The 23,750-nt window shown below is 51.8% G+C and overlaps 1 protein-coding gene across 1 annotated transcript in view; it reads right to left on the bottom strand.

Annotated features, from left to right (window-relative positions):
* Nucleotides 1–224: 224 nt before the first annotated feature.
* The window catches only part of pigs (phosphatidylinositol glycan anchor biosynthesis, class S), a 91,708-nt gene continuing 68,182 nt past the window's right edge, over nucleotides 225–23,750 (bottom strand). Inside the window, exon 12 of the mRNA XM_084338377.1 lies at nucleotides 225–3,914. Coding sequence (XP_084194503.1) covers nucleotides 3,636–3,914 — 279 coding nt within the window. The 3' untranslated portion in view covers nucleotides 225–3,635. The remainder of the gene's footprint in view (nucleotides 3,915–23,750) is intronic.

Consider the following 23,750-nt stretch of genomic DNA (forward strand, 5'->3'; position numbering starts at 1 on the left):
CCTCCCTAACCCTAATGCTAACCGTAACCCTGGGGTATAATGCATGGGCAATTACAATTTGTCCACATTTCAATTCCGTCAGGTCCCCAAACACTCCACCAGCGCAATCTGAGCATGTGCCGTACCCCCCCCCACCTCCTATTGGCCGACTTACAGGCTGTGACTTAACCTCCAAAATATTAGCCTCGTGTCCCACATGCATTTTAAATGGACCGAAGACACAAAATGGTATAGCCGACTTCCTTCTTACCAATTCACGTATTTATTTTTCACTTTATTAATATCATACAATCAAATTTTACATTCCCCTTAAAAGTAGAAATTAATAAACTAGATGCATAAAGAGTACAAGACAAGCCGAGAAAAGGAGCACAAACATGAATTGGGACATAAGAGACAGTAAGTGCTGGAGAACCATCAGAGGAACGTCTGCCATCTTTCCGTTTACCGACGTGAAGATTTACCCACGACGACCCACAAGGTCCATAACTGGCCTCCAGGTTACCCAAAAATAAGATCAGTGCAAGTAAACCTCGGAACAGAACCCGTTTTAAAGTGACACCAAACTATTGATATTGAACCAAAAATGACCATACAAATTATGTACCACAGGCTTCAGTGTTGAAAAAAAAAAAGTAATATTTTGTAGACAAAACGTCTGAAAGAGGATTTGGGCATTTCACACCTGCATTATATGACATTTGACCCTATATTAACAATGCTTTATCTCATACATGGAGTGTCATGAAAACATGAGCAGATATATGATACCGGCATTCATAAAAGTTGATCAAAACCACCATCAAGGATTGAAAGATTAAATAATGTAGCTGAATCTGCCTCCTCGGATCTAATTGGTTCACACTTTTCCGACCTAAGGGCCCGAACATTAACAATAACTTGGCGACGAGATGAATTTCCGTTACAACCAGCCAAACGTACCGTTAAACCCTGGAACATTTACCCCTTTTTGATTTGGCTGGTTTGAGTTGGGGGGGGGGGGGGGGACACACTCCATGTATGAGGTCTGTTTACAAGTCAACCCTGGAGTGGTTTGTTTGAAGCAAGACAAAATCAGACCACAGACAAGTCGAATATCCAATAACACATTAAATAAAGCAGACTACATTTTTGTTCATATTCTCCTGTATTTTTCACAATCTATTTCGATCTGCATCAATATCATCATCATCACCTTTTGCTCTCAAGGGTGTTCAAAATAGCCAAAGACGACATCATAATACTAAGCAAACTGAAATTGGACAGCGGCATTATGTAACATTTCTCATCACAGTGGGAGTTTCCGTTTGTTCACACACACTTGTTAGGGTCCAATAAACTGTCGACTGGATCACGTGACTTTACTTGTGAAGTATGATTAGTCAGCTGGCGATGGGGGAAATAACCACCGCCATGAAGAACCTCCAAGAGAACACGCGTTTAACTTTTGACTAATTCAAACTAACTACGGATAGAATGAACACGTATAAAGATAAGGATTGCCTCGTTAAAGACATCTCTTCGTTGTTCAGTGTGATCCATACATACAAGTGAAAATCCTCCCAAATGTTTGGCTTCACAGCGAGGTTAACCCGTCTGTTCTAGTCTATAATTATAGAGACGCTTTTAATAACTCACTAACCCAGTGTCCTGAAGCAGCGGCTCTCAACCTTCTTCATGTCAACGACCCACAAACCGATACGCAATAGACTGCGGACACGTCGCCTCTGGGACCCCCGCCTGAGAAGATCTTTGTTGTTAGAAATTATTATGTTAAAGATTCCATAACCGTCCGTACTGTGGGTGTGTGGAGATGACAGTGGAGAGAGAGTGAAACCTATGATCACAATAGTCATTGTTATATTATTCTCTCATTGGACTAAACTTCGAGTGAATTCAATATTAGTGAAATCATACTGTTCCCCAATTTTTTCGCGGACCTCTGGGGGACCCTGGGCCCCACATTGAGAACCACGGTCCTAAAAGGTTAGAGCAGCGGGTTTGAGACCCACAGGTTTGATCCCCGGACTGACTGGTAGGAAAGTCCAGGTGGGGTAAGTATAAACGCTCCCTCCACCTTCAACTCCCCCACTGTTGGTGCTCTTGAGCAAGGCACTTACCCCCCCCCCCCCCTCAACATCTCCCAGGTATGAATGAGAGTGTAACTGTGTCAGTGTTGAAACAGGGTCTTGCTGAAAAAGAGCTCAGAGGACCTACAGGTAAATGCAGGTAAAAAAAAAAAAAAAAAAACACACGTTTGTTTTAGCGCTTCCTTCCACAGCAGAAAAAGATATACATTTCTGCCCAAATACTGTATGCGTTTGCTTGTGGCCAAGTCGATGATGTCATGTAAGGCTACGGGACCAGACAAGGGGAATTACCTTATTTTTTACTTCACAACTCAAATGAACATTTCTGCCATCGTTCATTCAGCTTAGTTAGCTGTATTAACGAAGGCTTCGTTCTCCAAGAACAGCAATGGAATGGAAATTGTAGATACAAAAAAATCCTTGGTTGCTTTCAATCTGGTGCCCGTACGACAGCTGCTGGTATTACTCGGCATATGAAGTAAGGCCTTTTCACGTAATAAGTCAAGTAGGTTTGGTGACTAGGAGTGCTACAGTACCTTCCAACTAACTAACGTCACTTCTCTGAACCTCGGCAGTCACTCCAGAACCTCAGTTTAATGTGTGCAAACAAAAATGTCATGCAAATTCCTCAAAAAGTGGACTGAATAGCAGCCCTCTTAGCCCCCAAACCATTAACATTGTGTCGGAAATTAACGTCAGACTTTAGGCTTATATCATATATAAATATATTAGTTAATTAGGAACATTGATTAAGTTAAAAGTCATTGATAAATAGGATTACAGAACAATCAGTATCATAAACATTTGAGAACACTATGGTTTCCTTTTTACATTGAGAGGCTTTTAGGCCAAGGTTAGAGGGGCCCCCTTATCTCCAGGAGGGTGGCTGGCCGGTCCGGGGTGGGCGCCTGTGCATTTTCCTGTTACATAACTATGCATCCTCGAGGACCTGGTCGGAGCTGGATCATATGGGAAAGGACACAGGTGTCTCACACTTGATTGGTCAGCCAGCGAAGACACCCTAGGTCGGACAGTATATCAGACCATCTAGAATAGAGGAAGGGAGAGCTCCTTGGCCACTCTGCTATACTGCATTGCTGTCAACAAGCTTGTCGTGATCCATGGACCACCCGATAATTCATGTAATTATGCTTTCTGATTATTCAATAAATACCATACATGATGTTTGAACTCATTGTCCCGTGTCCAATATTCTATATCCTTTTGTCCCGATTCGAGGAGCAAACAATTCTTCCCACAATTGTTCATAACGTTCATAGTGTCATAGTACAGACGTCCTCACCAGAAGCTAAAAAGTTCCCACACGCCTCTCGACCACCGATGGCGTTAAATCTCAAAATCAGACTTAAAAAAAAATCGGCAACGCCCCTTGAAACGGCTGCAATTTAAATGCCGCAACTCAAAAAGGTCACTTATATAAATAATAACCACTCGTTCTGCGTCGAGTTCAGGCCAACAGAGCCGTGACGTTAACAGCGCCGGTCGTACCGCACCGTGTGCCGCGCGGAGCCAGCGTTTCCCTCCTCAGTCCTTCTTGGCTTGTTTCTCCTTGCGCCTCCGTCGGACCTCGGACGCCATCTTGAGCAGGGAGAGCAGGATGGGGACGCACATGGGCAGGAAGAGGGGGATGTAGATGGCGAACTTCTGGTCGTCGGGGAAGTAGAGGAGGTGCAGGAGGGAGGGGTCGAAGAAGGCCCTCTCCGAGGCCAGGATGGCCTCCTTGCTGTGCCGCAGGGCCGCGCCCAGGTGGCCCCCCTCCAGCTCCGCGGCGGCCTGCTGCAGGGACCACACGGTGCTGCTCACCTGAGAGACACGGGCCCCCCCCCCGGGGGTTAGTCTCTGGTAGAGCCATATGGAATGTGGTGGGACTTGTACAGCACTTTGTTCAACTCTGTCAGTGCTGTAAAGTTTAAACCTTTTAAAATCTTAGACAAACAAAACACTTTGCTTTCATGAAATATTGTAAGCCGTCATTTGAGGCTTTATAAAAGCAGCACAATGAACACAGATCTGTCGGTGCCGAGTCCGACCTCGTCTTAAATAACAAACAGCATTGCTTGTTGTAGTTAACAAAGAGAGGCAGAGTTGATTTTGCAAAAATATATATCATTTTTTTTTTTTTTTAATAATCAAATTTTATTTTCATATTCGAATCCCATGCCCATGGAACGAAGCTTCGAAGCTTCAAAGTATTTAAGACGGCCCTATTAAATGGACTGTTATATCTTATTAAATTGTGGACATTTATTCATTCCCACTTATTAGACACTATTTCTGATGGTAAAATGAGCGTACAAAGCAAAATACAGAATTCTGAAATATTAAAACGGAAAAAACGGAATTTGGAAAAAAAATTAATGGAATTTTGAAAAAAATAAAACGGATTTCATATGGCTCTAGTCTCTGGTGCCCAGACCTCTCTCTCCACACTGTGTTAGCACTGTGCCCAGACCTCTCTCTCCACACTATGTTAGTGCTGTGCCCAGACCTCTCTCTCTCTCCACACTATGTTAGTGCTGTGCCCAGACCTCTCTCTCTACACTGTGTTAGTGCTGTGCCCAGACCTCTCTCCACACTATGTTAGTGCTGTGCCCAGACCTCTCTCTCTCTCCACACTGTGTTAGTGCTGTGCCCAGACCTCTCTCTCCACACTGTGTTAGTGCTGTGCCCAGACCTCTCTCTCCACACTATGTTAGTGCTGTGCCCAGACCTCTCTCCACACTATGTTAGTGCTGTGCCCAGACCTCTCTCTCTCCACACTGTTAGTGCTGTGCCCAGACCTCTCTCTCTCTACACTGTGTTAGTGCTGTGCCCAGACCTCTCTCTACACACTATGTTAGTGCTGTGCCCAGACCTCTCTCTCCACACTATGTTAGTGCTGTGCCCAGACCTCTCTCTACACACTATGTTAGTGCTGTGCCCAGACCTCTCTCTCTCTACACTATGTTAGTGCTGTGCCCAGACCTCTCTCTCTCTCCACACTGTGTTAGTGCTGTGCCCAGACCTCTCTCTCTCCACACTGTGTTAGCGCTGTGCCCAGACCTCTGTCTACACTATGTTAGCGCTGTGCCCAGACCTCTCTCTCCACACTGTGTTAGTGCTGTGCCCAGACCTCTCTCTCTCCACACTATGTTAGTGCTGTGCCCAGACCTCTCTCTCTCCACACTGTGTTAGTGCTGTGCCCAGACCTCTCTCTCCACACTGTGTTAGTGCTGTGCCCAGACCTCTCTCTCTCTCCACACTGTGTTAGTGCTGTGCCCAGACCTCTCTCTCTCCACACTATGTTAGTGCTGTGCCCAGACCTCTCTCTCTACACTGTGTTAGTGCTGTGCCCAGACCTCTCTCTCCACACTATGTTAGTGCTGTGCCCAGACCTCTCTCTCCACACTGTGTTAGTGCTGTGCCCAGACCTCTCTCTCTCTCCACACTGTGTTAGTGCTGTGCCCAGACCTCTCTCTCTACACTATGTTAGTGCTGTGCCCAGACCTCTCTCTCTCCACACTGTGTTAGTGCTGTGCCCAGACCTCTCTCTCCACACTGTGTTAGTGCTGTGCCCAGACCTCTCTCTCCACTATGTTAGTGCTGTGCCCAGACCTCTCTCCAGTCTCCACACTGTGTTAGTGCTGTGCCCAGACCTCTCTCTACACACTATGTTAGTGCTGTGCCCAGACCTCTCTCTCCACACTATGTTAGTGCTGTGCCCAGACCTCTCTCTCCACACTGTGTTAGTGCTGTGCCCAGACCTCTCTCTCCACTATGTTAGTGCTGTGCCCAGACCTCTCTCTCTCTCCACACTATGTTAGTGCTGTGCCCAGACCTCTCTCTCCACACTATGTTAGTGCTGTGCCCAGACCTCTCTCTCTCTCCACACTATGTTAGTGCTGTGCCCAGACCTCTCTCTCTCCACACTGTGTTAGTGCTGTGCCCAGACCTCTCTCTCTCCACACTATGTTAGTGCTGTGCCCAGACCTCTCTCTCCACACTATGTTAGTGCTGTGCCAGACCTCTCTCTCCACACTGTGTTAGTGCTGTGCCCAGACCTCTCTCTCTACACTATGTTAGTGCTGTGCCCAGACCTCTCTCTCCACACTATGTTAGCGCTGTGCCCAGACCTCTCTCTCCACACTATGTTAGTGCTGTGCCCAGACCTCTCTCTCCACACTATGTTAGTGCTGTGCCCAGACCTCTCTCCACACTGTGTTAGCGCTGTGCCCAGACCTCTCTCTCCACACTATGTTAGTGCTGTGCCCAGACCTCTCTCTCCACACTGTGTTAGCGCTGTGCCCAGACCTCTCTCTCCACACTGTGTTAGCGCTGTGCCCAGACCTCTCTCTCTACACTGTGTTAGTGCTGTGCCCAGACCTCTCTCTCTCTCCACACTGTGTTAGCGCTGTGCCCAGACCTCTCTCTCCACACTGTGTTAGTGCTGTGCCCAGACCTCTCTCTCTCTCCACACTGTGTTAGCGCTGTGCCCAGACCTCTCTCTCCACACTATGTTAGTGCTGTGCCCAGACCTCTCTCTCTACACTGTGTTAGTGCTGTGCCCAGACCTCTCTCTCTCTCCACACTGTGTTAGCGCTGTGCCCAGACCTCTCTCTCCACACTATGTTAGTGCTGTGCCCAGACCTCTCTCTCTCTCCACACTATGTTAGTGCTGTGCCCAGACCTCTCTCTCCACACTGTTAGTGCTGTGCCCAGACCTCTCTCTCTCCACACTATGTTAGTGCTGTGCCCAGACCTCTCTCTCCACACTATGTTAGTGCTGTGCCCAGACCTCTCTCTCTCCACACTGTGTTAGTGCTGTGCCCAGACCTCTCTCTCTCTCCACACTATGTTAGTGCTGTGCCCAGACCTCTCTCTCCACACTGTGTTAGTGCTGTGCCCAGACCTCTCTCTCTCCACACTATGTTAGTGCTGTGCCCAGACCTCTCTCTCCACACTGTGTTAGTGCTGTGCCCAGACCTCTCTCTCCACACTATGTTAGTGCTGTGCCCAGACCTCTCTCTCTCTCCACACTATGTTAGTGCTGTGCCCAGACCTCTCTCTCTCCACACTATGTTAGTGCTGTGCCCAGACCTCTCTCTCCACACTATGTTAGTGCTGTGCCCAGACCTCTCTCTCTACACACTGTGTTAGTGCTGTGCCCACACCTCTCTCTCCACACTATGTTAGTGCTGTGCCCAGACCTCTCTCTCCACACTGTGTTAGTGCTGTGCCCAGACCTCTCTCTCCACACTGTGTTAGTGCTGTGCCCAGACCTCTCTCTACACTATGTTAGTGCTGTGCCCAGACCTCTCTCTCCACACTGTGTTAGTGCTGTGCCCAGACCTCTCTCTACACTGTGTTAGTGCTGTGCCCAGACCTCTCTCTCTCCACACTGTTAGTGCTGTGCCCAGACCTCTCTCTCTCCACACTGTGTTAGTGCTGTGCCCAGACCTCTCTCTCTCCACACTATGTTAGTGCTGTGCCCAGACCTCTCTCTCTCTCTCCACACTATGTTAGTGCTGTGCCCAGACCTCTCTCTCCACACTGTGTTAGTGCTGTGCCCAGACCTCTCTCTCCACTGTGTTAGTGCTGTGCCCAGACCTCTCTCTCCACACTGTGTTAGTGCTGTGCCCAGACCTCTCTCTCCACTGTGTTAGTGCTGTGCCCAGACCTCTCTCTCCACTGTGTTAGTGCTGTGCCCAGACCTCTCTCTCCACACTGTGTTAGCGCTGTGCCCAGACATCTCTCTCCACACTGTGTTAGTGCTGTGCCCAGACCTCTCTCTCCACACTATGTTAGCACTGTGCCCAGACCTCTCTCTCTCCACTATGTTAGTGCTGTGCCCAGACCTCTCTCTCCACACTGTGTTAGTGCTGTGCCCAGACCCCTCTCTCTCCACACTATGTTAGTGCTGTGCCCAGACCTCTCTCTCTCTCCACACTATGTTAGTGCTGTGCCCAGACCTCTCTCTCTCTCCACACTATGTTAGTGCTGTGCCCAGACCTCTCTCTCTCTCCACACTATGTTAGTGCTGTGCCCAGACCTCTCTCTCTCTCCACACTATGTTAGTGCTGTGCCCAGACCTCTCTCTCCACACTATGTTAGTGCTGTGCCCAGACCTCTCTCTCTCCACACTATGTTAGTGCTGTGCCCAGACCTCTCTCTCTCCACACTATGTTAGTGCTGTGCCCAGACCTCTCTCTCTCTCCACACTATGTTAGTGCTGTGCCCAGACCTCTCTCTCCACACTATGTTAGTGCTGTGCCCAGACCTCTCTCTCTCCACACTATGTTAGTGCTGTGCCCAGACCTCTCTCTCTCTACACTGTGTTAGTGCTGTGCCCAGACCTCTCTCTACACACTATGTTAGTGCTGTGCCCAGACCTCTCTCTCCACACTATGTTAGTGCTGTGCCCAGACCTCTCTCTCTCCACACTATGTTAGTGCTGTGCCCAGACCTCTCTCTCTCCACACTATGTTAGTGCTGTGCCCAGACCTCTCTCTCTCCACACTGTGTTAGTGCTGTGCCCAGACCTCTCTCTACACACTATGTTAGTGCTGTGCCCAGACCGCTCTCTCTCTACACTGTGTTAGCGCTGTGCCCAGACCTCTCTCTCCACACTGTGTTAGCGCTGTGCCCAGACCTCTCTCTACACTATGTTAGCGCTGTGCCCAGACCTCTCGCTCTCCACACTATGTTAGTGCTGTGCCCAGACCTCTCTCTACACTATGTTAGCGCTGTGCCCAGACCTCTCTCTCCACACTGTGTTAGTGCTGTGCCCAGACCTCTCTCTCTCTCCACACTATGTTAGTGCTGTGCCCAGACCTCTCTCTCCACAATATGTTAGTGCTGTGCCCAGACCTCTCTCTCTCTCCACACTATGTTAGCACTGTGCCCAGACCTCTCCCTCTCCACACTATGTTAGCGCTGTGCCCAGACCTCTCTCTCTCCACACTATGTTAGTGCTGTGCCCAGACCTCTCTCTCTCTCCACACTATGTTAGTGCTGTGCCCAGACCTCTCTCTCCACACTATGTTAGTGCTGTGCCCAGACCTCTCTCTCTACACTATGTTAGTGCTGTGCCCAGACCTCTCTCTCTCCACACTGTGTTAGTGCTGTGCCCAGACCTCTCTCTCCACACTGTGTTAGTGCTGTGCCCAGACCTCTCTCTCTACACGGTGTTAGCACTGTGCCCAGACCTCTCTCTCTCTCCACACTGTGTTAGCGCTGTGCCCAGACCTCTCTCTCCACACTATGTTAGTGCTGTGCCCAGACCTCTCTCTCTCTACACTGTGTTAGTGCTGTGCCCAGACCTCTCTCTCCACACTGTGTTAGTGCTGTGCCCAGACCTCTCTCTACACACTATGTTAGTGCTGTGCCCAGACCTCTCTCTCCACACTATGTTAGTGCTGTGCCCAGACCTCTCTCTCCACACTGTGTTAGTGCTGTGCCCAGACCTCTCTCTCTCTCCACACTGTGTTAGTGCTGTGCCCAGACCTCTCTCTCCACACTATGTTAGTGCTGTGCCCAGACCTCTCTCTCCACACTATGTTAGTGCTGTGCCCAGACCTCTCTCTCTCTCCACACTATGTTAGTGCTGTGCCCAGACCTCTCTCTCTCTCCACACTATGTTAGTGCTGTGCCCAGACCTCTCTCTCCACACTATGTTAGTGCTGTGCCAGACCTCTCTCTCCACACTGTGTTAGTGCTGTGCCCAGACCTCTCTCTCTACACTATGTTAGTGCTGTGCCCAGACCTCTCTCCACACTATGTTAGCGCTGTGCCCAGACCTCTCTCTCCACACTGTGTTAGTGCTGTGCCCAGACCTCTCTCTCCACACTATGTTAGTGCTGTGCCCAGACCTCTCTCTCCACACTGTGTTAGCGCTGTGCCCAGACCTCTCTCTCCACACTGTGTTAGCGCTGTGCCCAGACCTCTCTCTCCACACTGTGTTAGTGCTGTGCCCAGACCTCTCTCTCCACACTGTGTTAGTGCTGTGCCCAGACCTCTCTCTCTCCACACTGTGTTAGTGCTGTGCCCAGACCTCTCTCTCCACACTATGTTAGTGCTGTGCCCAGACCTCTCTCTCTCCACACTGTGTTAGTGCTGTGCCCAGACCTCTCTCTCTCTCCACACTATGTTAGTGCTGTGCCCAGACCTCTCTCTCCACACTATGTTAGTGCTGTGCCCAGACCTCTCTCTCTCCACACTGTGTTAGTGCTGTGCCCAGACCTCTCTCTCTCCACACTATGTTAGTGCTGTGCCCAGACCTCTCTCTCCACACTGTGTTAGTGCTGTGCCCAGACCTCTCTCTCCACACTGTGTTAGTGCTGTGCCCAGACCTCTCTCTCCACACTATGTTAGTGCTGTGCCCAGACCTCTCTCTCTACACTATGTTAGTGCTGTGCCCAGACCTCTCTCTCCACACTATGTTAGTGCTGTGCCCAGACCTCTCTCTCCACACTATGTTAGTGCTGTGCCCAGACCTCTCTCTCTCTACACTATGTTAGTGCTGTGCCCAGACCTCTCTCTCCACACTATGTTAGCGCTGTGCCCAGACCTCTCTCTCCACACTATGTTAGTGTTGTGCCCAGACCTCTCTCTCTCTCCACACTGTGTTAGTGTTGTGCCCAGACCTCTCTCTCCACACTATGTTAGTGCTGTGCCCAGACCTCTCTCTCCACACTATGTTAGTGCTGTGCCCAGACCTCTCTCTCCACACTGTGTTAGTGCTGTGCCCAGACCTCTCTCTCCACACTGTGTTAGTGCTGTGCCCAGACCTCTCTCTACACTATGTTAGTGCTGTGCCCAGACCTCTCTCTCTCCACACTGTGTTAGTGCTGTGCCCAGACCTCTCTCTCTCTCCACACTATGTTAGTGCTGTGCCCAGACCTCTCTCTCTCCACACTATGTTAGTGCTGTGCCCAGACCTCTCTCTCCACTGTGTTAGTGCTGTGCCCAGACCTCTCTCTCCACACTGTGTTAGTGCTGTGCCCAGACCTCTCTCTCTCTCCACACTATGTTAGTGCTGTGCCCAGACCTCTCTCTCCACACTATGTTAGTGCTGTGCCCAGACCTCTCTCTCTCTCCACACTGTGTTAGCGCTGTGCCCAGACCTCTCTCTCCACACTATGTTAGTGCTGTGCCCAGACCTCTCTCTCTCTACACTGTGTTAGTGCTGTGCCCAGACCTCTCTCTCCACACTGTGTTAGTGCTGTGCCCAGACCTCTCTCTACACACTATGTTAGTGCTGTGCCCAGACCTCTCTCTCCACACTATGTTAGTGCTGTGCCCAGACCTCTCTCTCCACACTGTGTTAGTGCTGTGCCCAGACCTCTCTCTCTCTCCACACTGTGTTAGTGCTGTGCCCAGACCTCTCTCTCCACACTATGTTAGTGCTGTGCCCAGACCTCTCTCTCCACACTATGTTAGTGCTGTGCCCAGACCTCTCTCTCTCTCCACACTATGTTAGTGCTGTGCCCAGACCTCTCTCTCTCTCCACACTATGTTAGTGCTGTGCCCAGACCTCTCTCTCCACACTATGTTAGTGCTGTGCCAGACCTCTCTCTCCACACTGTGTTAGTGCTGTGCCCAGACCTCTCTCTCTACACTATGTTAGTGCTGTGCCCAGACCTCTCTCCACACTATGTTAGCGCTGTGCCCAGACCTCTCTCTCCACACTGTGTTAGTGCTGTGCCCAGACCTCTCTCTCCACACTATGTTAGTGCTGTGCCCAGACCTCTCTCTCCACACTGTGTTAGCGCTGTGCCCAGACCTCTCTCTCCACACTGTGTTAGCGCTGTGCCCAGACCTCTCTCTCCACACTGTGTTAGTGCTGTGCCCAGACCTCTCTCTCCACACTGTGTTAGTGCTGTGCCCAGACCTCTCTCTCTCCACACTGTGTTAGTGCTGTGCCCAGACCTCTCTCTCCACACTATGTTAGTGCTGTGCCCAGACCTCTCTCTCTCCACACTGTGTTAGTGCTGTGCCCAGACCTCTCTCTCTCTCCACACTATGTTAGTGCTGTGCCCAGACCTCTCTCTCCACACTATGTTAGTGCTGTGCCCAGACCTCTCTCTCTCCACACTGTGTTAGTGCTGTGCCCAGACCTCTCTCTCTCCACACTATGTTAGTGCTGTGCCCAGACCTCTCTCTCCACACTGTGTTAGTGCTGTGCCCAGACCTCTCTCTCCACACTGTGTTAGTGCTGTGCCCAGACCTCTCTCTCCACACTATGTTAGTGCTGTGCCCAGACCTCTCTCTCTACACTATGTTAGTGCTGTGCCCAGACCTCTCTCTCCACACTATGTTAGTGCTGTGCCCAGACCTCTCTCTCCACACTATGTTAGTGCTGTGCCCAGACCTCTCTCTCTCTACACTATGTTAGTGCTGTGCCCAGACCTCTCTCTCCACACTATGTTAGCGCTGTGCCCAGACCTCTCTCTCCACACTATGTTAGTGTTGTGCCCAGACCTCTCTCTCTCTCCACACTGTGTTAGTGTTGTGCCCAGACCTCTCTCTCCACACTATGTTAGTGCTGTGCCCAGACCTCTCACTCCACACTATGTTAGTGCTGTGCCCAGACCTCTCTCTCCACACTGTGTTAGTGCTGTGCCCAGACCTCTCTCTCCACACTGTGTTAGTGCTGTGCCCAGACCTCTCTCTACACTATGTTAGTGCTGTGCCCAGACCTCTCTCTCTCCACACTGTGTTAGTGCTGTGCCCAGACCTCTCTCTCTCTCCACACTATGTTAGTGCTGTGCCCAGACCTCTCTCTCTCCACACTATGTTAGTGCTGTGCCCAGACCTCTCTCTCCACTGTGTTAGTGCTGTGCCCAGACCTCTCTCTCCACACTGTGTTAGTGCTGTGCCCAGACCTCTCTCTCTCTCCACACTATGTTAGTGCTGTGCCCAGACCTCTCTCTCCACACTATGTTAGTGCTGTGCCCAGACCTCTCTCTCTCTACACTGTGTTAGTGCTGTGCCCAGACCTCTCTCTCCACTGTGTTAGTGCTGTGCCCAGACCTCTCTCTCCACACTGTGTTAGTGCTGTGCCCAGACCTCTCTCTCCACACTGTGTTAGTGCTGTGCCCAGACCTCTCTCTCCACACTGTGTTAGTGCTGTGCCCAGACCTCTCTCTCCACTGTGTTAGTGCTGTGCCCAGACCTCTCTCTCCACTGTGTTAGTGCTGTGCCCAGACCTCTCTCTCCACACTGTGTTAGCACTGTGCCCAGACCTCTCTCTCCACACTATGTTAGCACTGTGCCCAGACCTCTCTCTCTCCACTATGTTAGTGCTGTGCCCAGACCTCTCTCTCCACACTGTGTTAGTGCTGTGCCCAGACCCCTCTCTCTCCACACTATGTTAGTGCTGTGCCCAGACCTCTCTCTCTCTCCACACTATGTTAGTGCTGTGCCCAGACCTCTCTCTCTCTCCACACTATGTTAGTGCTGTGCCCAGACCTCTCTCTCTCCACACTATGTTAGTGCTGTGCCCAGACCTCTCTCTCCACACTGTGTTAGTGCTGTGCCCAGACCTCTCTCTCCACACTGTGTTAGTGCTGTGCCCAGACCTCTCTCTACACTATGTTAGTGCTGTGCCCAGACCTCTCTCTCTCTCCACACTATGTTAGTGCTGTGCCCAGACCTCTCTCTCTCTCCACACTATGTTAGTGCTGTGCCCAGACCTCTCTCTCCACACTATGTTAGTGCTGTGCCCAGACCTCTCTCTCTCCACACTATGTTAGTGCTGTGCCCAGACCTCTCTCTCTCCACACTATGTTAGTGCTGTGCCCAGACCTCTCTCTCTCTCCACACTATGTTAGTGCTGTGCCCAGACCTCTCTCTCCACACTATGTTAGTGCTGTGCCCAGACCTCTCTCTCTCCACACTATGTTAGTGCTGTGCCCAGACCTCTCTCTCTCTACACTGTGTTAGTGCTGTGCCCAGACCTCTCTCTACACACTATGTTAGTGCTGTGCCCAGACCTCTCTCTCCACACTATGTTAGTGCTGTGCCCAGACCTCTCTCTCTCCACACTATGTTAGTGCTGTGCCCAGACCTCTCTCTCTCCACACTATGTTAGTGCTGTGCCCAGACCTCTCTCTCTCCACACTGTGTTAGTGCTGTGCCCAGACCTCTCTCTACACACTATGTTAGTGCTGTGCCCAGACCGCTCTCTCTCTACACTGTGTTAGCGCTGTGCCCAGACCTCTCTCTCCACACTGTGTTAGCGCTGTGCCCAGACCTCTCTCTACACTATGTTAGCGCTGTGCCCAGACCTCTCGCTCTCCACACTATGTTAGTGCTGTGCCCAGACCTCTCTCTACACTATGTTAGCGCTGTGCCCAGACCTCTCTCTCCACACTGTGTTAGTGCTGTGCCCAGACCTCTCTCTCTCTCCACACTATGTTAGTGCTGTGCCCAGACCTCTCTCTCCACAATATGTTAGTGCTGTGCCCAGACCTCTCTCTCTCTCCACACTATGTTAGCACTGTGCCCAGACCTCTCCCTCTCCACACTATGTTAGCGCTGTGCCCAGACCTCTCTCTCTCCACACTATGTTAGTGCTGTGCCCAGACCTCTCTCTCTCTCCACACTATGTTAGTGCTGTGCCCAGACCTCTCTCTCCACACTATGTTAGTGCTGTGCCCAGACCTCTCTCTCTACACTATGTTAGTGCTGTGCCCAGACCTCTCTCTCTCCACACTGTGTTAGTGCTGTGCCCAGACCTCTCTCTCCACACTGTGTTAGTGCTGTGCCCAGACCTCTCTCTCTACACGGTGTTAGCACTGTGCCCAGACCTCTCTCTCTCTCCACACTGTGTTAGCGCTGTGCCCAGACCTCTCTCTCCACACTATGTTAGTGCTGTGCCCAGACCTCTCTCTCTCTACACTGTGTTAGTGCTGTGCCCAGACCTCTCTCTCCACACTGTGTTAGTGCTGTGCCCAGACCTCTCTCTACACACTATGTTAGTGCTGTGCCCAGACCTCTCTCTCCACACTATGTTAGTGCTGTGCCCAGACCTCTCTCTCCACACTGTGTTAGTGCTGTGCCCAGACCTCTCTCTCTCTCCACACTGTGTTAGTGCTGTGCCCAGACCTCTCTCTCCACACTATGTTAGTGCTGTGCCCAGACCTCTCTCTCCACACTATGTTAGTGCTGTGCCCAGACCTCTCTCTCTCTCCACACTATGTTAGTGCTGTGCCCAGACCTCTCTCTCTCTCCACACTATGTTAGTGCTGTGCCCAGACCTCTCTCTCCACACTATGTTAGTGCTGTGCCAGACCTCTCTCTCCACACTGTGTTAGTGCTGTGCCCAGACCTCTCTCTCTACACTATGTTAGTGCTGTGCCCAGACCTCTCTCCACACTATGTTAGCGCTGTGCCCAGACCTCTCTCTCCACACTGTGTTAGTGCTGTGCCCAGACCTCTCTCTCCACACTATGTTAGTGCTGTGCCCAGACCTCTCTCTCCACACTGTGTTAGCGCTGTGCCCAGACCTCTCTCTCCACACTGTGTTAGCGCTGTGCCCAGACCTCTCTCTCCACACTGTGTTAGTGCTGTGCCCAGACCTCTCTCTCCACACTGTGTTAGTGCTGTGCCCAGACCTCTCTCTCTCCACACTGTGTTAGTGCTGTGCCCAGACCTCTCTCTCCACACTATGTTAGTGCTGTGCCCAGACCTCTCTCTCTCCACACTGTGTTAGTGCTGTGCCCAGACCTCTCTCTCTCTCCACACTATGTTAGTGCTGTGCCCAGACCTCTCTCTCCACACTATGTTAGTGCTGTGCCCAGACCTCTCTCTCTCCACACTGTGTTAGTGCTGTGCCCAGACCTCTCTCTCTCCACACTATGTTAGTGCTGTGCCCAGACCTCTCTCTCCACACTGTGTTAGTGCTGTGCCCAGACCTCTCTCTCCACACTGTGTTAGTGCTGTGCCCAGACCTCTCTCTCCACACTATGTTAGTGCTGTGCCCAGACCTCTCTCTCTACACTATGTTAGTGCTGTGCCCAGACCTCTCTCTCCACACTATGTTAGTGCTGTGCCCAGACCTCTCTCTCCACACTATGTTAGTGCTGTGCCCAGACCTCTCTCTCTCTACACTATGTTAGTGCTGTGCCCAGACCTCTCTCTCCACACTATGTTAGCGCTGTGCCCAGACCTCTCTCTCCACACTATGTTAGTGTTGTGCCCAGACCTCTCTCTCTCTCCACACTGTGTTAGTGTTGTGCCCAGACCTCTCTCTCCACACTATGTTAGTGCTGTGCCCAGACCTCTCTCTCCACACTATGTTAGTGCTGTGCCCAGACCTCTCTCTCCACACTGTGTTAGTGCTGTGCCCAGACCTCTCTCTCCACACTGTGTTAGTGCTGTGCCCAGACCTCTCTCTACACTATGTTAGTGCTGTGCCCAGACCTCTCTCTCTCCACACTGTGTTAGTGCTGTGCCCAGACCTCTCTCTCTCTCCACACTATGTTAGTGCTGTGCCCAGACCTCTCTCTCTCCACACTATGTTAGTGCTGTGCCCAGACCTCTCTCTCCACTGTGTTAGTGCTGTGCCCAGACCTCTCTCTCCACACTGTGTTAGTGCTGTGCCCAGACCTCTCTCTCTCTCCACACTATGTTAGTGCTGTGCCCAGACCTCTCTCTCCACACTATGTTAGTGCTGTGCCCAGACCTCTCTCTCTCTCCACACTGTGTTAGCGCTGTGCCCAGACCTCTCTCTCCACACTATGTTAGTGCTGTGCCCAGACCTCTCTCTCTCTACACTGTGTTAGTGCTGTGCCCAGACCTCTCTCTCCACACTGTGTTAGTGCTGTGCCCAGACCTCTCTCTACACACTATGTTAGTGCTGTGCCCAGACCTCTCTCTCCACACTATGTTAGTGCTGTGCCCAGACCTCTCTCTCCACACTGTGTTAGTGCTGTGCCCAGACCTCTCTCTCTCTCCACACTGTGTTAGTGCTGTGCCCAGACCTCTCTCTCCACACTATGTTAGTGCTGTGCCCAGACCTCTCTCTCCACACTATGTTAGTGCTGTGCCCAGACCTCTCTCTCTCTCCACACTATGTTAGTGCTGTGCCCAGACCTCTCTCTCTCTCCACACTATGTTAGTGCTGTGCCCAGACCTCTCTCTCCACACTATGTTAGTGCTGTGCCAGACCTCTCTCTCCACACTGTGTTAGTGCTGTGCCCAGACCTCTCTCTCTACACTATGTTAGTGCTGTGCCCAGACCTCTCTCCACACTATGTTAGCGCTGTGCCCAGACCTCTCTCTCCACACTGTGTTAGTGCTGTGCCCAGACCTCTCTCTCCACACTATGTTAGTGCTGTGCCCAGACCTCTCTCTCCACACTGTGTTAGCGCTGTGCCCAGACCTCTCTCTCCACACTGTGTTAGCGCTGTGCCCAGACCTCTCTCTCCACACTGTGTTAGTGCTGTGCCCAGACCTCTCTCTCCACACTGTGTTAGTGCTGTGCCCAGACCTCTCTCTCTCCACACTGTGTTAGTGCTGTGCCCAGACCTCTCTCTCCACACTATGTTAGTGCTGTGCCCAGACCTCTCTCTCTCCACACTGTGTTAGTGCTGTGCCCAGACCTCTCTCTCTCTCCACACTATGTTAGTGCTGTGCCCAGACCTCTCTCTCCACACTATGTTAGTGCTGTGCCCAGACCTCTCTCTCTCCACACTGTGTTAGTGCTGTGCCCAGACCTCTCTCTCTCCACACTATGTTAGTGCTGTGCCCAGACCTCTCTCTCCACACTGTGTTAGTGCTGTGCCCAGACCTCTCTCTCCACACTGTGTTAGTGCTGTGCCCAGACCTCTCTCTCCACACTATGTTAGTGCTGTGCCCAGACCTCTCTCTCTACACTATGTTAGTGCTGTGCCCAGACCTCTCTCTCCACACTATGTTAGTGCTGTGCCCAGACCTCTCTCTCCACACTATGTTAGTGCTGTGCCCAGACCTCTCTCTCTCTACACTATGTTAGTGCTGTGCCCAGACCTCTCTCTCCACACTATGTTAGCGCTGTGCCCAGACCTCTCTCTCCACACTATGTTAGTGTTGTGCCCAGACCTCTCTCTCTCTCCACACTGTGTTAGTGTTGTGCCCAGACCTCTCTCTCCACACTATGTTAGTGCTGTGCCCAGACCTCTCTCTCCACACTATGTTAGTGCTGTGCCCAGACCTCTCTCTCCACACTGTGTTAGTGCTGTGCCCAGACCTCTCTCTCCACACTGTGTTAGTGCTGTGCCCAGACCTCTCTCTACACTATGTTAGTGCTGTGCCCAGACCTCTCTCTCTCCACACTGTGTTAGTGCTGTGCCCAGACCTCTCTCTCTCTCCACACTATGTTAGTGCTGTGCCCAGACCTCTCTCTCTCCACACTATGTTAGTGCTGTGCCCAGACCTCTCTCTCCACTGTGTTAGTGCTGTGCCCAGACCTCTCTCTCCACACTGTGTTAGTGCTGTGCCCAGACCTCTCTCTCTCTCCACACTATGTTAGTGCTGTGCCCAGACCTCTCTCTCCACACTATGTTAGTGCTGTGCCCAGACCTCTCTCTCTCTACACTGTGTTAGTGCTGTGCCCAGACCTCTCTCTCCACTGTGTTAGTGCTGTGCCCAGACCTCTCTCTCCACACTGTGTTAGTGCTGTGCCCAGACCTCTCTCTCCACACTGTGTTAGTGCTGTGCCCAGACCTCTCTCTCCACACTGTGTTAGTGCTGTGCCCAGACCTCTCTCTCCACTGTGTTAGTGCTGTGCCCAGACCTCTCTCTCCACTGTGTTAGTGCTGTGCCCAGACCTCTCTCTCCACACTGTGTTAGTGCTGTGCCCAGACCTCTCTCTCCACACTATGTTAGCACTGTGCCCAGACCTCTCTCTCTCCACTATGTTAGTGCTGTGCCCAGACCTCTCTCTCCACACTGTGTTAGTGCTGTGCCCAGACCCCTCTCTCTCCACACTATGTTAGTGCTGTGCCCAGACCTCTCTCTCTCTCCACACTATGTTAGTGCTGTGCCCAGACCTCTCTCTCTCTCCACACTATGTTAGTGCTGTGCCCAGACCTCTCTCTCTCCACACTATGTTAGTGCTGTGCCCAGACCTCTCTCTCCACACTGTGTTAGTGCTGTGCCCAGACCTCTCTCTCCACACTGTGTTAGTGCTGTGCCCAGACCTCTCTCTACACTATGTTAGTGCTGTGCCCAGACCTCTCTCTCTCCACACTGTGTTAGTGCTGTGCCCAGACCTCTCTCTCTCTCCACACTATGTTAGTGCTGTGCCCAGACCTCTCTCTCTCCACACTATGTTAGTGCTGTGCCCAGACCTCTCTCTCCACTGTGTTAGTGCTGTGCCCAGACCTCTCTCTCCACACTGTGTTAGTGCTGTGCCCAGACCTCTCTCTCTCTCCACACTATGTTAGTGCTGTGCCCAGACCTCTCTCTCCACACTATGTTAGTGCTGTGCCCAGACCTCTCTCTCTCTACACTGTGTTAGTGCTGTGCCCAGACCTCTCTCTCCACTGTGTTAGTGCTGTGCCCAGACCTCTCTCTCCACACTGTGTTAGTGCTGTGCCCAGACCTCTCTCTCCACACTGTGTTAGTGCTGTGCCCAGACCTCTCTCTCCACACTGTGTTAGTGCTGTGCCCAGACCTCTCTCTCCACTGTGTTAGTGCTGTGCCCAGACCTCTCTCTCCACTGTGTTAGTGCTGTGCCCAGACCTCTCTCTCCACACTGTGTTAGTGCTGTGCCCAGACCTCTCTCTCCACACTATGTTAGCACTGTGCCCAGACCTCTCTCTCTCCACTATGTTAGTGCTGTGCCCAGACCTCTCTCTCCACACTGTGTTAGTGCTGTGCCCAGACCCCTCTCTCTCCACACTATGTTAGTGCTGTGCCCAGACCTCTCTCTCTCTCCACACTATGTTAGTGCTGTGCCCAGACCTCTCTCTCTCCACACTATGTTAGTGCTGTGCCCAGACCTCTCTCTCTCCACATTATGTTAGTGCTGTGCCCAGACCTCTCTCTCCACACTATGTTAGTGCTGTGCCCAGACCTCTCTCTCTCTCCACACTATGTTAGTGCTGTGCCCAGACCTCTCTCTCCACACTATGTTAGTGCTGTGCCCAGACCTCTCTCTCTCCACACTATGTTAGTGCTGTGCCCAGACCTCTCTCTCTCTCCACACTATGTTAGTGCTGTGCCCAGACCTCTCTCTCCACACTATGTTAGTGCTGTGCCCAGACCTCTCTCTCTCTCCACACTATGTTAGTGCTGTGCCCAGACCTCTCTCTCCACACTATGTTAGTGCTGTGTCCAGACCTCTCTCTCTCCACACTATGTTAGTGCTGTGCCCAGACCTCTCTCTCCACACTGTGTTAGTGCTGTGCCCAGACCTCTCTCTCTCTCCACACTGTGTTAGTGCTGTGCCCAGACCTCTCTCTCTCTCCACACTATGTTAGTGCTGTGCCCAGACCTCTCTCTCCACACTATGTTAGTGCTGTGCCCAGACCTCTCTCTCTCTCCACACTGTGTTAGTGCTGTGCCCAGACCTCTCTCTCTCTCCACACTATGTTAGTGCTGTGCCCAGACCTCTCTCTCCACACTATGTTAGTGCTGTGCCCAGACCTCTCTCTCCACACTATGTTAGTGCTGTGCCCAGACCTCTCTCTCCACACTATGTTAGCGCTGTGCCCAGACCTCTCTCTCTCTCCACACTATGTTAGTGCTGTGCCCAGACCTCTCTCTCCACACTGTGTTAGTGCTGTGCCCAGACCTCTCTCTCTCTCCACACTGTGTTAGTGCTGTGCCCAGACCTCTCTCTCTCTCCACACTATGTTAGTGCTGTGCCCAGACCTCTCTCTCCACACTGTGTTAGTGCTGTGCCCAGACCTCTCTCTCCACACTATGTTAGCGCTGTGCCCAGACCTCTCTCTCTCCACACTGTGTTAGTGCTGTGCCCAGACCTCTCTCTCTCTCCACACTATGTTAGTGCTGTGCCCAGACCTCTCTCTCTCTACACTGTGTTAGTGCTGTGCCCAGACCTCTCTCTCCACACTATGTTAGTGCTGTGCCCAGACCTCTCTCTCTCCACACTATGTTAGCGCTGTGCCCAGACATCTCTCTCTCTCCACACTATGTTAGCGCTGTGCCCAGACCTCTCTCTCTCTCCACACTATGTTAGCGCTGTGCCCAGACCTCTCTCTCTCTCCACACTATGTTAGCGCTGTGCCCAGACCTCTCTCTCTCTCCACACTATGTTAGTGCTGTGCCCAGACCTCTCTCTCCACACTGTGTTAGTGCTGTGCCCAGACCTCTCTCTCTCTCCACACTATGTTAGTGCTGTGCCCAGACCTCTCTCTCCACACTATGTTAGTGCTGTGCCCAGACCTCTCTCTCTCTCCACACTATGTTAGCGCTGTGCCCAGACCTCTCTCTCTCTCCACACTATGTTAGTGCTGTGCCCAGACCTCTCTCTCTCCACACTATGTTAGTGCTGTGCCCAGACCTCTCTCTCTCCACACTATGTTAGTGCTGTGCCCAGACCTCTCTCTCTCCACACTGTGTTAGTGCTGTGCCCAGACCTCTCTCTCCACACTATGTTAGTGCTGTGCCCAGACCTCTCTCTCTCCACACTGTGTTAGTGCTGTGCCCAGACCTCTCTCTCTCTCCACACTATGTTAGTGCTGTGCCCAGACCTCTCTCTCCACACTGTGTTAGTGCTGTGCCCAGACCTCTCTCTCTCTCCACACTATGTTAGTGCTGTGCCCAGACCTCTCTCTCCACACTGTGTTAGTGCTGTGCCCAGACCTCTCTCTCCACACTATGTTAGCGCTGTGCCCAGACCTCTCTCTCTCCACACTGTGTTAGTGCTGTGCCCAGACCTCTCTCTCTCTCCACACTATGTTAGTGCTGTGCCCAGACCTCTCTCTCTCTACACTGTGTTAGTGCTGTGCCCAGACCTCTCTCTCCACACTATGTTAGTGCTGTGCCCAGACCTCTCTCTCTCCACACTATGTTAGCGCTGTGCCCAGACATCTCTCTCTCTCCACACTATGTTAGCGCTGTGCCCAGACCTCTCTCTCTCTCCACACTATGTTAGCGCTGTGCCCAGACCTCTCTCTCTCTCCACACTATGTTAGCGCTGTGCCCAGACCTCTCTCTCTCTCCACACTATGTTAGTGCTGTGCCCAGACCTCTCTCTCCACACTGTGTTAGTGCTGTGCCCAGACCTCTCTCTCTCTCCACACTATGTTAGTGCTGTGCCCAGACCTCTCTCTCCACACTATGTTAGTGCTGTGCCCAGACCTCTCTCTCTCTCCACACTATGTTAGCGCTGTGCCCAGACCTCTCTCTCTCTCCACACTATGTTAGTGCTGTGCCCAGACCTCTCTCTCTCCACACTATGTTAGTGCTGTGCCCAGACCTCTCTCTCTCCACACTATGTTAGTGCTGTGCCCAGACCTCTCTCTCTCCACACTGTGTTAGTGCTGTGCCCAGACCTCTCTCTCCACACTATGTTAGTGCTGTGCCCAGACCTCTCTCTCTCCACACTGTGTTAGTGCTGTGCCCAGACCTCTCTCTCTCTCCACACTATGTTAGTGCTGTGCCCAGACCTCTCTCTCCACACTATGTTAGTGCTGTGCCCAGACCTCTCTCTCTCTCCACACTATGTTAGTGCTGTGCCCAGACCTCTCTCTCTCCACACTATGTTAGTGCTGTGCCCAGACCTCTCTCTCTCCACACTATGTTAGTGCTGTGCCCAGACCTCTCTCTCTCCACACTGTGTTAGTGCTGTGCCCAGACCTCTCTCTCCACACTATGTTAGTGCTGTGCCCAGACCTCTCTCTCTCCACACTGTGTTAGTGCTGTGCCCAGACCTCTCTCTCTACACTATGTTAGTGCTGTGCCCAGACCTCTCTCTCCACACTATGTTAGTGCTGTGCCCAGACCTCTCTCTCTCTCCACACTGTGTTAGTGCTGTGCCCAGACCTCTCTCTCTCTCCACACTGTGTTAGTGCTGTGCCCAGACCTCTCTCTCCACACTATGTTAGCGCTGTGCCCAGACCTCTCTCTCTCTCCACACTATGTTAGTGCTGTGCCCAGACCTCTCTCTCTCTCCACACTATGTTAGTGCTGTGCCCAGACCTCTCTCTCTCCACACTATGTTAGTGCTGTGCCCAGACCTCTCTCTCCACACTATGTTAGTGCTGTGCCCAGACCTCTCTCTCTCTCCACACTGTGTTAGCGCTGTGCCCAGACCTCTCTCTCTCCACACTATGTTAGTGCTGTGCCCAGACCTCTCTCTCTCTCCACACTGTGTTAGTGCTGTGCCCAGACCTCTCTCTCCACACTATGTTAGTGCTGTGCCCAGACCTCTCTCTCCACACTATGTTAGTGCTGTGCCCAGACCTCTCTCTCCACACTATGTTAGTGCTGTGCCCAGACCTCTCTCTCTCCACACTGTGTTAGCGCTGTGCCCAGACCTCTCTCTCTCTCCACACTGTGTTAGTGCTGTGCCCAGACCTCTCTCTCTCCACACTGTGTTAGTGCTGTGCCCAGACCTCTCTCTCCACACTATGTTAGTGCTGTGCCCAGACCTCTCTCTCCACACTGTGTTAGTGCTGTGCCCAGACCTCTCTCTCCACACTATGT

This window comes from Notolepis coatsorum (genome assembly GCF_963971535.1).
Source record: "Notolepis coatsorum genome assembly, contig: SUPER_8_unloc_1, whole genome shotgun sequence".
Taxonomy (NCBI): domain Eukaryota; kingdom Metazoa; phylum Chordata; class Actinopteri; order Aulopiformes; family Paralepididae; genus Notolepis; species Notolepis coatsorum.